The following is a 13554-nucleotide window of genomic DNA, read 5'->3' as shown; positions in this document are numbered from 1 at the left end:
CCCCCGCCCCTAGCCCTCCAGCCTGGCCCCTAGCCCTCCAGCCTGGCCCCTAGCCCTCCAGCCTGGCCCCTAGCCCTCCAGCCTGGCCCCTAGCCCTCCAGCCTGGCCCCTAGCCCTCCAGCCTGGCCCCTAGACCTCCAGCTGGCCCCTAGACCTCCAGCTGGCCCCTAGACCTCCAGCTGGCCCTTAGCCCTCCAGCTGGCCCCTAGACCTCCAGCTGGCCCTTAGCCCTCCAGCTGGCCCCTAGACCTCCAGCTGGCCCTTAGCCCTCCAGCTGGCCCCTAGCCCTCCAGCCTGGGTTCCACAGCTTGTGTTGTGTGTGCGATATGGCTTGACCGAATGCCACTCTGCAAAACCCCATGGCTGCAAATACAGACACAGCCTCACTGAAACAGTACAGTATCCCAGGTAGAGTTCTGGTTATTTGGGGGCTTTTTTTGGCTTCTCTTACCTCAGTTTCCTGGTTAGGTTCAAGCCGTAGGCCCTACATTGACAACACATCAATTATTTTACAGTTCAATTGTTGTTTCGAGGATCTTATTAGTTTTGGACAGTCATGCAAGCGAGAACATTGGCAAACTTTTTTTGTTTGTTGAAGGTGTTCGTGGTGAAATATCCAAGATATTTCTAATTGATACATGTGTGTAAGATAAACACACCAGACAGAGAAACCTATTGACCTGAAGCAGATTGTCATTCTTGCATCACAATCAGCCTACTCCGTTTGAACCCATCGGAAACAAGCAATTTCCTTATTTTGCGTGCTGTTTGTGTCTTGACTAGTCCCCAAGCTTAGACATCCTGGAAGCAATATATTTTCTAACGTCAGAGTTTTTGTGTTCACAGCCTTCATGTGGAGATGTCTTTCTTTGTTTTAATGTAGGATTTCCTGCCAAAAGAGTCTGTTTGTGGGGGGAAAAGAAACAACAACTGTGTATTTACAGATACAGCATGTACATAATCTTGAAGCTGTCATTTTTATTTTCTTTTTGTTAACAGTGTAATCTATGTTACATCATAATTTATTTTAGGAAGGGGAAAAAAAAAAGTGTTTTTGTTTTTATGTTTTCTTTCTGATTTTATGGAGCATAGCAGTGGTAGGTTTCACCCTGTCTGGTCCTGCCCTGTGCAACCTGGATTAAGCTTTGTTCCTGAAGTACCTATTCATCTGCATCATCCGGCCTTTTGTTAGTCATAAAATCATTATGATAAAATGATTGCATGCCTAGAAACATTTTACACAAGGCTGAGAACCATCATAACCTATTCAACTGCTACAACGAGTGTCACCCTTTTATCAGTTCAACTCAAGACCACCGGACATTCATCTCACAGTTACATAACTTGAAAACAATTCAGAGCATGTCAGAGGGTTTGATGCGTGCTACAAACAATGTTTTCTGTCTGTGATTGGGCTTTGCGCTTAATTACCGAAGAAACAACAATAATTTAAAAAAAAGACAGAACTAAACAGTTGAACTTGTACTGAAGGAACTGTCCGGTTGAACTGTCCGGTTGTTAATGAAGGAATGTCTGTTTTTTTTCTTGTTTTTTTTTTTATGTAAGAAGTAAGTAAGAAGATCTATCTTTTCCAAGCCCAACCCATTCTTATTGGATGTTTCAGACAGCGGAATAAAAAACCCTGATGATCCCTTTATGTCCACTCCAACTTGTCAGGAGTCAGCCACTGAAGTTAAAGACTTAAAGCTCTTAAGATATTTTGTTAAAAAGGAAAAAAAGAAAATATTATGATAGTATAGTTTAATGTTAGTACCTTGATTTGACATGCAGGCATGTTTTAATAAAGTTTGGTTTCTTTGTTCTCAGTGTTGTCATAGATATTGTTGTCATGTTTGTCCAGGAGGTGTGAGTGTCACACAGGGTTCAGAACCAGTCTGGTTGAGCTTGTTCGAAGATGGTTTGGTTATATGATGTTTAAAAGCTGGCTGGCTGGTTAGAAACCAGCAGATTGTGAAGTGGGCAGATTGTATACTGCTTGCGCTGCTGAGATAAATATGTTGAGGTACTGAGTTTAGCACATAGACATTTATAGCATAACCCATAAAACAGCGTTGGCATGTCTACAGTAAGTCTGTGTGCGTGTATCTTAGAGAACGTGTGTGATTGTGCATGCAGATGAGCATGCATGTTCACATGCACGTGGGTGTTGAATGAATGGATTGCTGTATTTGAGCATTAGAAGTTTTGAAGGATCACCGTGAAAGATGTTCAAAAAAGAGACCCAACAAAACCATGAAACAATAGAACGTTCTTCTTAGAACTATAGAATTCTTCATTCCGACACACATTCAGGTCCGTGTTCCATCCCTGACTCTTCCATGACCTGTGCATTGCATAAGTGTATACATTAGAACTCGCATAGGACGTTAGTGGGCTATGACTAGGACAGGCAGTGCATTCATCATTCATTTACACCCCTTTCATCACTGTAATTAGGCCTTTTTGGGTGCTCTGCTCTGCCCCTTTGTGCCTCTACATGCTCGCTTTGATAAGTTTGTATTCATGTCGGATTCAAAGCATGAATATGTCAGTAGAAAATGTCAGGAAAGACTACAGATGCCAATGTCCCACAATGCCTTTGGGGAACAAAGATCTGGGGCATATGACTACTGTGTTCTAAGATTAACAGCAGAAAGAGACCTGAGATTTGTTTGATTCCGATACATTGTAGGATGTTTGTGCTGCCATATTCCCATTGAAATATAAAAGGTTTGACCAAACTTACACCCAAATCCTCTTTGGGAGAGAAAGTATCTCAAAAGTTTTTTGGGTGAGAAAAGACAAATGTCACTAAGTCAACAACCCTCACCTTGCCTTAGGCCTCTATGACCATTTGAAATAAACAGGATATCCAATGCCACATTCCTTTCTTTTGTTGTTGTTTCATGTGTGTGCAAAAAAAGTCGACTACTGTATCTATGAAGTTGAAAAAACTAATCTGAGGGGAATTTAATTAGTAATAGCCGAGTACTCACTTTGTACAGTACAGTAGTAAGAGAACGGTGTCTGTGTTGTCTGTCATTTTTTGTCATAACTGACTCATATCTAGCAGTTTGCTTATTCAAAGTTTGGCAACTTCTGCTACTTTTGTTTCAATGTAATTGCCAATCAGTCTGTAACCATTTTGTCCTGTCTGACAAGTCAACATGCAAACCATGCAGCATAAACAATCTGTTTTTCAGTTTCATTATTGTTTTTAACTGCAGATTGCCCACTGGGAGGACGTGGGCCTTTGAAACAGTTTATTGTGTTTGTTTTTTAAACCTCTACAAAAGCAAATATTTGATTTGACATTGTATCGCTTAATGTTTAACTTTTGGTTGTACGATATGTATCATACCAGAGAAATCCAAGATGTCTGGTTCTTGAAGTTTATTTATTGTGCTGTTCATTCGAGTTTGGTCAATACATGCATCTGAATTAGACGTATTATTCATGTAAGAGCTGTACAAAATCTGTTTTCAAAGTTGAGATATGGTTCCTGCTACAGGCTTTCTAGCCCTTTTGTTCATGAAAAAGTAATATATGTCAACAGAGGACAAACGGTGTCATCCTGAATATGTGGATAAGGTTTTAAAGTCTAAAGATATAGAATATATTACTCTATGTATGACTTTAGCATTTCAGTGTAGCCTATGCATAGTGGGGAACAAGTATTCTTCGAGTATTCAATGATTTTGGTTATTGTAAAATGACATGAGCCTGGCAATAGTTTGTCATAATGATACATAATAATACATTCCCATATTATATGTGGTATATTTTGAATCATCTACTACTGTATATTTGAAATCATATGACATGTATTACTCTTTCCTGTTCGGAAATCTATTCCCAGCTATGAAGCTGAATTGATGGGACTTGCTGACCAACCACAGACACAGTTATGTAATTGTTTCTTTCTGTTTTGTTTCTAATTGATTTCTCTGACCATCTGCGTGTTCTGCTAGAGCTGTAAAGGGAAACTGTAATCGGAGGACAAATACATGTTTGGAAGGCATTTGCAGCCTCTGTTTGTACACAAAAGTTAAATAAAATCTCCTGTATCTATGTGTAAATGACTGAACCAGCAAACTTTGCAAAACACAACATTTGTCATTGCCAAAACTTATGGCCACAACTGTATAAGCACTATCAGTTAGCTAACCATTTACAGAAACACCACCACACTAACAGGCTAATAAAAATTATAATTGCTGTGATCTTATAATATTACTAATACAAATATAAATTGAAAAACATGACTACAGGATGTTTGCATTAGTTTATAATCAGTAAGCCCTACATCAATTATGAAATAGTAAATGCATTGAATGAAGTTGGAAAGGCGAACTCCCAAGTCAATGGGACTTAGCAAAAAAACGAAAAATCTTTGCTACATTGACACCAAAGTTTATATAGGGTTTCAGAACCGTGTTCTAAAGAGGTCCACAAAAGGTCACGTTATTTAACCTCTAGGGGAGCTGCAATAAGCAAAGATCTGTTTCAGCCAATAACTGTTGATTTGTTTGCCTTAATTAAGTGATTCCTTTGTCTGTTGATATCTTGGGAGATCCCATGGGTGAACCATGTTACAGTAACTTGCGATACCAACCGAATTGATGCAACCATCATTTTTGATTCATGAATTAAAAGAAATTACTCCTCCTACAAAGTTTGAACAATCGTCAATATTTAGCACAGATCATCTTGGCACTGCCCCCCCCCCCTCCCCCCCCCCGGCCCCCCAGAAATATAGAATGTAATGTAAATCAGTGTTAAGTAATGTATTCCTCAAGATTATAATTATGAGCTGAACATTTATTTTACTAATAAATAATCAAATAAAACAGATTTGTGATGGTGGACTCGGACCCTACTGAGTGTGTATACATATGTGTATATATTTCACCTTTATGTAGACTTTTCCTTTAAATATTCAGGAAAATAGATACTGTTTGAACACATTACATGAATAAATAACTATCAAAATATGTAGGAACATACTTATTTTTGGCTTGTCATGGTATTGCCATATGATGAAACCAATGTCTTGCCAATTCCTTTTTTTATGTCAATTTGACTTTCTGTAAAGGGGAACTGTTTACTTCCCAAGGTAAAAATGGTGCTGCGCAAGGCTTTACTTTTCTGCTAATTTTTATGGTAGCTAATCTTTATTGTAGACATTAAACTTTACTGTAATTCTTTCTTAGGAGGCTCGGGTCCTTTGAGGTGTACAGCAAACAACCCCCACCCCTGTGCCTATAACTGCCCCCCCCCCCCCCCACCACCCACACACACACACACACAGTATTTTATATTATATGTTCATATTGTTTATATTACATGTTTATGTGAACTTACATGGTGAATAAAGTTATTTCTGATTCTATTATTTGTCCATTTAATTATATTTTGTATTTCTTATTTTATTGTAAAATAATTTGCGTACCTCTTTGCTGCTATAACACCTACATTTTCCAAAGTAGGTGTAGATAAATGTAGATTTCAATGTAGATCAATAGTGTTATCTTATCTCTTACCTCTTACACACTTGCCTCTTACACACTTAAATACAGACAAAGCACAGTAATAGGGCACGCAACCCTGTTGCAAAGAATTAGCACCTATTACTTCCTAATCTATTACTTCTAAGCCCAAGACCTTATTTTGATTGATAAATTGTATTTAGATGAAAAGTGCTCCACAGTCAGGGATAACCCAGAACAATAATCCAATTCAAAACATACATCTACATGATTCATTGATAAGTACTGAGGAAAGTCAAGCATTACCAGGGAATTTCCTGGTCTTTTAAAAAAATATATAATTTCCTTCCCCCATTCCCATGGTAATTTTGCTCAATGTTGTTGGGATAAACCCTACATAAGAGAGGTTATTCCCTGCAAAAACAGTAGGAACAGTTTACATTGAGATTACAATTACTGTAACTACATTGTAAGACCAGAAAAACTGCTAAGTAGTCCCACTTCATTATGGTTTAGTGGTATAAGTTATCAGTGAAGCTTTGTATAAGATGCTCAGATAGTAAATTTGAGTGTGTGAATATGAAGGTGGTAAAACCAAGCAGATACAAATAATGAGGGAGTCTAAATGAATGACTCACTCAATGAATCTGAATGAAATGAACTGACTGTTTTGTCTTCTTTTAATACGTCTCACTCTGACTGTGTAGGATATTGGACAGAGAGCTGCAGCCCACGAAGAGAGACAACGGTCTCTGTAACATAATTGGCTTGGCTAGCAGCAGTAACATCAAAGTTATCTCCATGTAACATAGGTCTTGACTCACTTCCTCTACTGCACACAAAGTTCCTTCTGGTTAACATTCTGTGTGGTAATAGTTAGAGCAATGCCATGTCGACATACTGTAGGAGAAAGCAACATTTCCATTTAAGGCCCAACTTCAACAGAAAGACAGTTTGAAGGTGAAATAGTGGTTCTTCAGGGGAACTAAAGTTTAAATATATGCATCCCTTAGATAGAAACCTTGACGGTGAACTCGTCCAAGGTAATTAAAGTGGGCTAATGTCTGTGCAACATATGTTTCCCAAAAGCTTAAAGGTGTGCAGTCATTAGTTAATGAAAGATAAGGCAATAAAGATACAGTACGTAATGCAAAAACTATGCATGGCAAAGAAATACACAAATCAACCACCTTTTGTAAAAACAAAACAATTAGTTATGGTAATAGTTTGAACTATAGAAAGCTGTCTTCATTCCATCAATCATTGAGGGGATGAGACAAGGTCTCTGAGTGGAAAGGAGGAAGAGGTAAGTGGCGGTTTGTGAGAAGCATACTGCCCTCTTGAGCAACACAATGAAGGGTGAGGCTTCACCTTTTTCTATAAATACACAGCTACTGGTTAGATATAACACTATACTGATCTTCCAATTCATGCAGTTGTAAAAGACTCACACAGGTAAGAGAACTTGGCCTTACACTTAACTTACTTTACAGATGAGGGTCATAGTTATTTTTTATTTATGCATGAACATCTAACTCAAAGTAGATTGGTAGGTTGTGTTCAAAGCTGTGTCTACTGTTTATGTATGTATGTGTATGTGTGATTATAAAGCAATTTTTTGTCATAGTTGTTAAATACAGGTGGTATATATATGTATTTTTTGCTTACAACTTGTTTCTTTGGTATTCTTTGGTATATTATTGGTTTGACCTAAGAGTCTTCTTGAGGGACTCAGATGGGATCGGGGTCAGATGGCTGAGCGGTTAGGGAATCGGGCTATTAAGCAGAAGGTTGCTGGGTTGATTCCTGGCTGTGCCAAGTTACGTTGTGTCCTTAAGAGTCGTGTAAGGTAATGTAACTCCCAGTTATGGCATCTCAACACCATTTCTTATCATTATTTCAGAGATGAATCTCCTTCCCTCTCTCCTTCTGACGTTGGGCTTGGCGCTGACACTCAACTACTCTGTCCTATCAGGTAGGAAACATAAACAGACAGGCCACATTTCCTAATCTCATGTGCATATATCATATATATTAGACATATTTTGCTTATCATGGTCAACAGAGGCAAGCTTGGGCAGCCCCTTCATACAAAGTGCACTGGAGGAGGCAAAGAGAATTGTGGACGATGCCTATAAGTACTCCAGGGAGAAGTGAGTGAAGCTGACAGGTTTCCATCTTCTATTTGCATAATTGTCTTAGTACTTCTAATCTGTGTTCAGCAACTATTTGTCTGGCAAAATATCGCAATGCGCATCGTTTTGATCCTAGTTGTGGTCAATTCAGGCAAAACATTTCTGGGTTTCTAAATATTTCAGCTTTTTGTATTCCTGGCAGAGATTAATAGATACACAGCGGTGTTTGGCCATGTTATATCAATGATCTGTGTGTGTTTGTTTGTGCCTCAGGAGTCTGGCCAAAGTGCGTAGCGAGTCAGTCAAGCCTTCAGATGTGCTACGTCTTTACAAGCAACCGCGCAGAGACACACGCTCCGCCGTGAGAGCTGCAGACTACATGGAGAACACCCTGAGACTGATCAAAGCCAATGTACACCATGCACACAAACGCTCCATCAACGTAATTAATGCAACAGGTCAGTTAGACATAGGCATGCAAACAAACAGAGAAACACACACGCTGACGTATCGGTCACTCACACACATACTAATAATCTTTTCCTGTCACTTCAGATATACTCTCAGACGAGGATCTTGAAACCATCGTCAGAGTAACTGGCTGTGCGGCCAGAGTAAGGCCTCCATCCTGTCGTTCCACCCCCAACGTTGACAAGTATCGCACAGCCACAAGTGTCTGCAACAACTTGTAAGGGTTTGTTTACACATGGCAGGTTAGGTTAAATTAAAACCAACTCTGGTGCGATTGCTCTGTTCATTTTAGCAAGTGTGAACACTGCCATCCGAATCTTGGTGCATACCAAACAAGCGTACCGAGACCGCCTGAATAGTGGGTCTCCAAACAAACCTTATCTGTATGCCTTTTATTTAGGTTCGGTGTAAAAAAAAAAAAATGCCAGTGTGACCGCAAAGCGAACCCGGACTAAACGAATAATTTTCTTTTCTGGTCCGAACTAAGAGAACAAAGAGAACCAAACTTCAAGTGTGAACACGACCTATAGACCTCTTATGAGAGCAACCACATGATCTTTTTTTCAGACTTCAAAAGCGAAACAAATATAATAATTTTCATGCATTTAAGGGTACCAACGAATTTGTGTGGTTATGGCTGTTTTTTTGAGGAAGAACAGCTGAAGTTTAAGGATTTTTCTTTGAAACTTGGCCACTGAAACCTCACTGCACATTTTGAAAACCTTAACCGCAGGGTTTCTAAAGTTAGATTTCTCAATGTCTATTTTCCAGGAAGAACCCTTTCTTCGGAGCCTCCAACACCCCCTTCGCACGCCTGATACCTGCCCAGTATGACGATGGTGTCTCTGAGCCTATAGGCTGGGACCAAAACAAGAGGTTTAACAACTTCGTGCTTCCTCTGGTATGACTGCAGAAGCAGAACTTAGAAATGAAAGCAAGATATCACCTTTAAATGTCACAAACTGGTAGGCTAATTAATACACCTGGGAAAAAATGAGTTTTTTTCTCTGCCGTTTGTTCTCAGGTCAGGGAGGTCTCAAACCTCATTTTGAACACAACGGATGAGGCTGTGGAGAGCGATCAAGAGTTCACCCATCTCGTGACCATGTTTGGCCAGTGGAATGACCACGACCTGACATTCACGCCTTTCTCCCCTAGCATCCGCTCTTTCAGCAATGGCCTGGACTGCGACGACAGTTGTGAGCGCTCAGAACCCTGCTTCCCCATCCCAGTCAGTGACTTACACTACTCACGTTTTGAATACATCTCAAGTTTGGAAGGGGGCTTAATTGTGTATAAATGGGGCATCCTACTTTGTAAACACTCAGTTCAACGATTTTGCCATTAACCATATACCGTCCTCCGGGAGCAGATTCCACGGCGGGACCCTCGCATTCCCTTTGGCCCCAACAACTGCATCCCTGTCTTCAGATCTGCACCTGTCTGCGGCACAGGAAACACAGCCTACATGTTTGGCGGTGTGAGCAATAAGAGGGAGCAGATCAATTCTCTAACAGCCTTCCTAGACCTAGGACAAGTGTATGGTTCAGAGGAGGGGCTGGCTTTGGAGCTCCGTAACCTGACCGACGACGGCGGCCTTATGCGCGTCAACACCGAGTTTACAGACAACGGGCGGGAGTTGCTACCCTTCTCCACCCTAAAGAGCAACATGTGCGCTACGCGCAAAAAGATCACCAATGACACAAATGCCAAGGAGGTGCCCTGTTTCATTGCAGGTTGGTAGATCTCAACTGTGTCTCTCTTAAAATATGCTAACACCTTTTAGTCAACCACACACTTAACTTAAACAACCAGAAACTGAAGGCAGAGACGATTTAAAACATCTAGGTTCAGTAGTTGGCTGTGGACAATTGTTAATTGGAACTTTTACAATGATGGTGCCTGTGACTATTCAAGTTGATGTTTAAGTCACTTTCTTTGCCCCAGGTGATGAACGTGTGGATGAGAATATCGCCTTGACATCCATTCACACACTCTTTGTGCGTGAGCACAACCGCCTGGCTCGTCAGCTGCGTAGCATTAACCCACAGTGGGACAGTGAGACACTCTACCAAGAGGCCCGCAAGATTCAGGGCGCCTACGCCCAGGTAACCCATGCACACACACGCGCTTGCACATGCACACTGTTTTTCTTCTCATGTTTACTTTGATCCTTTTTAAGTATTTTGAAACCTTTTCAAACATGCATTCATGCACATTATCTCTCCGTCCCCTTATTAGATTTTAGTCTTCCGGGACTACCTGCCTCACATTGTGGGCCCAGATGTGATGAACCGTCAGCTAGGTCGCTATCCTGGTTACAATGAGGCTATTGATCCAAGTATCGCCAACGTGTTTGCTACGGCTGCATACCGCTTTGCCCACCTCGCCATCCAGCCCGTGGTGTTCCGTGTTGACCAAAACCTCAATGAGAATCGTCGTCTTCCCAACGTACCTCTATTTGAGGCCTTCTTCACCCCCTGGAGAGTGGTGTTTGAGGGTAAGTGACGGCAGGGGCTATGGATGAACTGCCTGTCAGATTTATATCACCTGGAAGTGTGAAACCTTTTATACTGTTTTTCTCTCTCTCTCTTCCTTTAGGTGGTATTGACCCTCTACTCCGTGGTTTGATCATTCGTCCGGCCAAATTGGGTACTCAGGACCACATGATGGTGACCGCTTTGAGGGATAGACTGTTCGAGTTTGTTATGCACATAGCTCTGGACCTGGCCTCTCTAAACATGCAGAGAGGACGTGACCACGGACTGCCCGGTACACACCTCCTTCTCCATTCCCACTTATAAACTCACTCATTCCATTTCCTCCGGAATTAAAACCCACAGCTGACACTCACCTCCCTCTATTGTTTATAAGAATTAACAGTCCATCAGGCCTTTTCCAGTGCACAGCATAATCTCTTTTCTTACACATTCTGGCATATACATTCTGTAAAAGGCATTCCATTCTGTTCTATTGTTAACTATTTAAATAAAAAATGAAATCATCATTATAGTATAGAATAAAAGAAAATGAATCGAAACATAACTGTACATTTACAGTATATACCAACTTACACTACCTGTTCCCTTTAAGGTTACAACACGTGGCGCAGGTTATGTGGGCTCTCTGAGCCCCGAAATGAACGCGAGTTGGCACAGGTCCTGAACAACGCTCCACTGGCCCGCAGGCTTCTACAGCTTTATGGCACACCAGCCAACATTGATATTTGGCTGGGAGGCGTGGCCGAGCCCTTTGTTCGGGATGGACGTGTGGGCCCACTCTTCTCCTGTCTCATAGCCAACCAGTTTAAGAGGATTCGCCAGGGAGACAGGTAAGGGTTTTGCGTGCATCTAAATGTATGATGTATTATGAGGCTGTGTTTCACCTGTTACTGTATTGCTGTTGCCAGGCTGTGTTTCACCTGTTACTGTATTGCTGTTGCCAGGCTGTGTTTCACCTGTTACTGTATTGCTGTTGCCAGGCTGTGGTACGAGAATCCAGGCGTCTTCAGCTCAAGGCAGAGAGCTTCCCTGATGTCCGTCTCTTTGAGTCGGATCATCTGTGATAACACTGGAATCAACATGGTCCCCCGCGACCCCTTCCGCATTAGGTCGAGAACAAACCCTCTTGTCAGCTGCAATGGCCTCCCTTCCCTCAACCTCTCACCCTGGAGAGAGAGACCCTGTGAGACAGGTAAATGGCCACTGGAGAAGGTTTTGTTTCATCCCTTGCATTTACTCTAAATTCTATCAGCAAGTTGTGGGTAACTTTTCCTTTGTTTCAAATCTGTATTTCCATTTTAATATACAATGATCCTATGATAGAGAGCACAGAGGTTGTCTTCAGGGCTCATGTATTTGTGTTTGGTCTTGCAGGCTCAACAGGCAGTTGCAAGAATGACATTGAAAATGAGGTCAGATTCTCAGTGACGTGAAGTAATTTAAGCAAGCACAACATATACAGTCAAATCAAATCTTTTGATGGTGAAAGGTTGCTGCAATCTGATGGTTCTATTTATTTAGAAGTGCACTTTATGAATCAAATGAATCAATATTTTAATAAATATGATAGATTATTATTATTTTCATGTTAAACACTTTCTCCTCCTAATCCCACAGATTGTTTACAAGGACCTGCTGGGCCAACAGGACCCCCAGGAGAACGAGGTAGTTCTTTATTCCAAAAAGATTATCAATGTATCGGTCCAATATATTTTAAGTCGTAGTTAATATCACACATTGTGTAAAAAGCCTACTGTAAACATGATATATATCAAACAATATATTTTTTTTCATTTAATGTGATAAGTACTGATAAAAACTGTCCATAACTCCCACCTAATGCTTGGTGATTATCCCCAGGTCCTGAAGGCATGAGAGGTCCCTCCGGACACCCCGGTTCCAACAGCAACGCTACCCAGCAACTAGGGATGGGCGATATATTAAAAATATATATATCTCGATAATGTAAAATGTTAAGCCTAGTTTCCCCTCTTCTTAAGCTTTGAGGAACCTGTCAGTAGGTTATTTTATTCATGTTTCATTAAAATATAAGTGATATTGCGCTGCACTCGAGAGCCTATACGATTTGTCTGTCGTGCTACATGTAAAATCTGAATGATTGTCTCACGAAAATATACGTAATGTTGAGCTGCACTTGAGAAACAATGTTGATGTTGTGCTACACTGTCCTATGATCGGAACGAGGGTAACATGTGAATTATGTTGTAGTTGCGACTGCTGTTATCATAGTCACTGTCAGGTAAAAGCGAGCATCCTTCTTTGTATTCATTTGTACGAATCACTTTTAGTAGAACTATTCACTTCTGCTTCTTGATTACTTGCTATTAGAGGCTACTTACTAAATGCACTATATGCCAATTGTAATAGAATCGTCTGATAAATGAGTATAGCTACATTATGTTAGGTCCCTCCTACCAGAATTCAACTTATATTTCCCTCTCAGTAAACTACTTGCCACACAACTGTTTTGTGTCATATCCATTTTATAGATCCTGCTTTCCACAGCCTTGTTAGTATCTTCCTATTTGCAATGTACAGTGCTTCCTTTGTGAATGGCTAGTGAAAAGCATCTAATAAATGATGACATTTTGATTGGTTCCATCACATTTATTTTTAAACAAAAAACTATGATGATATATTTAACAAAAGGTAGAAAAAAAGAAAGAAATAGAGTGATAATTTAAATAAGAGTTTTAACAAGTTTGAGGCTTGATCATGAAAACAGGTCAGGACTGTTTACGGCAGGCAGCACAGACATATTCCTCTGTCAGTTGGATTGCACAACACTGATGGAACCATCTGAGGCAGCTGTCACAGCCAACCTGAGATTTTGGATAAACATTAAGACGAATTTGTGGAATGATAATGAATGATCAAACATTAGGAATGGCAAAAACTGGCACAGTCACCTATAATAACATTACCTCTTATACAAAG

The 13554-nt window shown here is 40.6% G+C and overlaps 1 protein-coding gene across 1 annotated transcript; it reads left to right on the top strand.

Moving 5' to 3' along the window:
* The first annotated feature begins 6901 nt into the window (after positions 1–6901).
* LOC136956068 (eosinophil peroxidase-like) lies at positions 6902–13207 on the top strand. The gene is made up of 16 exons (XM_067249888.1): positions 6902–6944; positions 7393–7464; positions 7555–7642; positions 7898–8082; positions 8180–8312; positions 8867–8996; positions 9120–9326; positions 9468–9831; positions 10043–10203; positions 10337–10595; positions 10697–10867; positions 11189–11426; positions 11577–11788; positions 11971–12008; positions 12214–12261; positions 12457–13207. Exons 2-16 carry the CDS (start codon positions 7395–7397, stop codon positions 12469–12471), a joined length of 2319 nt encoding a protein of 772 aa, XP_067105989.1. The 5' UTR covers positions 6902–6944; positions 7393–7394; the 3' UTR covers positions 12472–13207.
* Positions 13208–13554: the final 347 nt, after the last annotated feature.

This window comes from Osmerus mordax, chromosome 14 (genome assembly GCF_038355195.1).
Source record: "Osmerus mordax isolate fOsmMor3 chromosome 14, fOsmMor3.pri, whole genome shotgun sequence".
In the NCBI taxonomy this organism is placed as follows: domain Eukaryota; kingdom Metazoa; phylum Chordata; class Actinopteri; order Osmeriformes; family Osmeridae; genus Osmerus; species Osmerus mordax.
The sequence above is the reverse complement of the archived record's forward strand: the minus strand, read 5'-3'. Positions and strand labels throughout refer to the sequence as shown.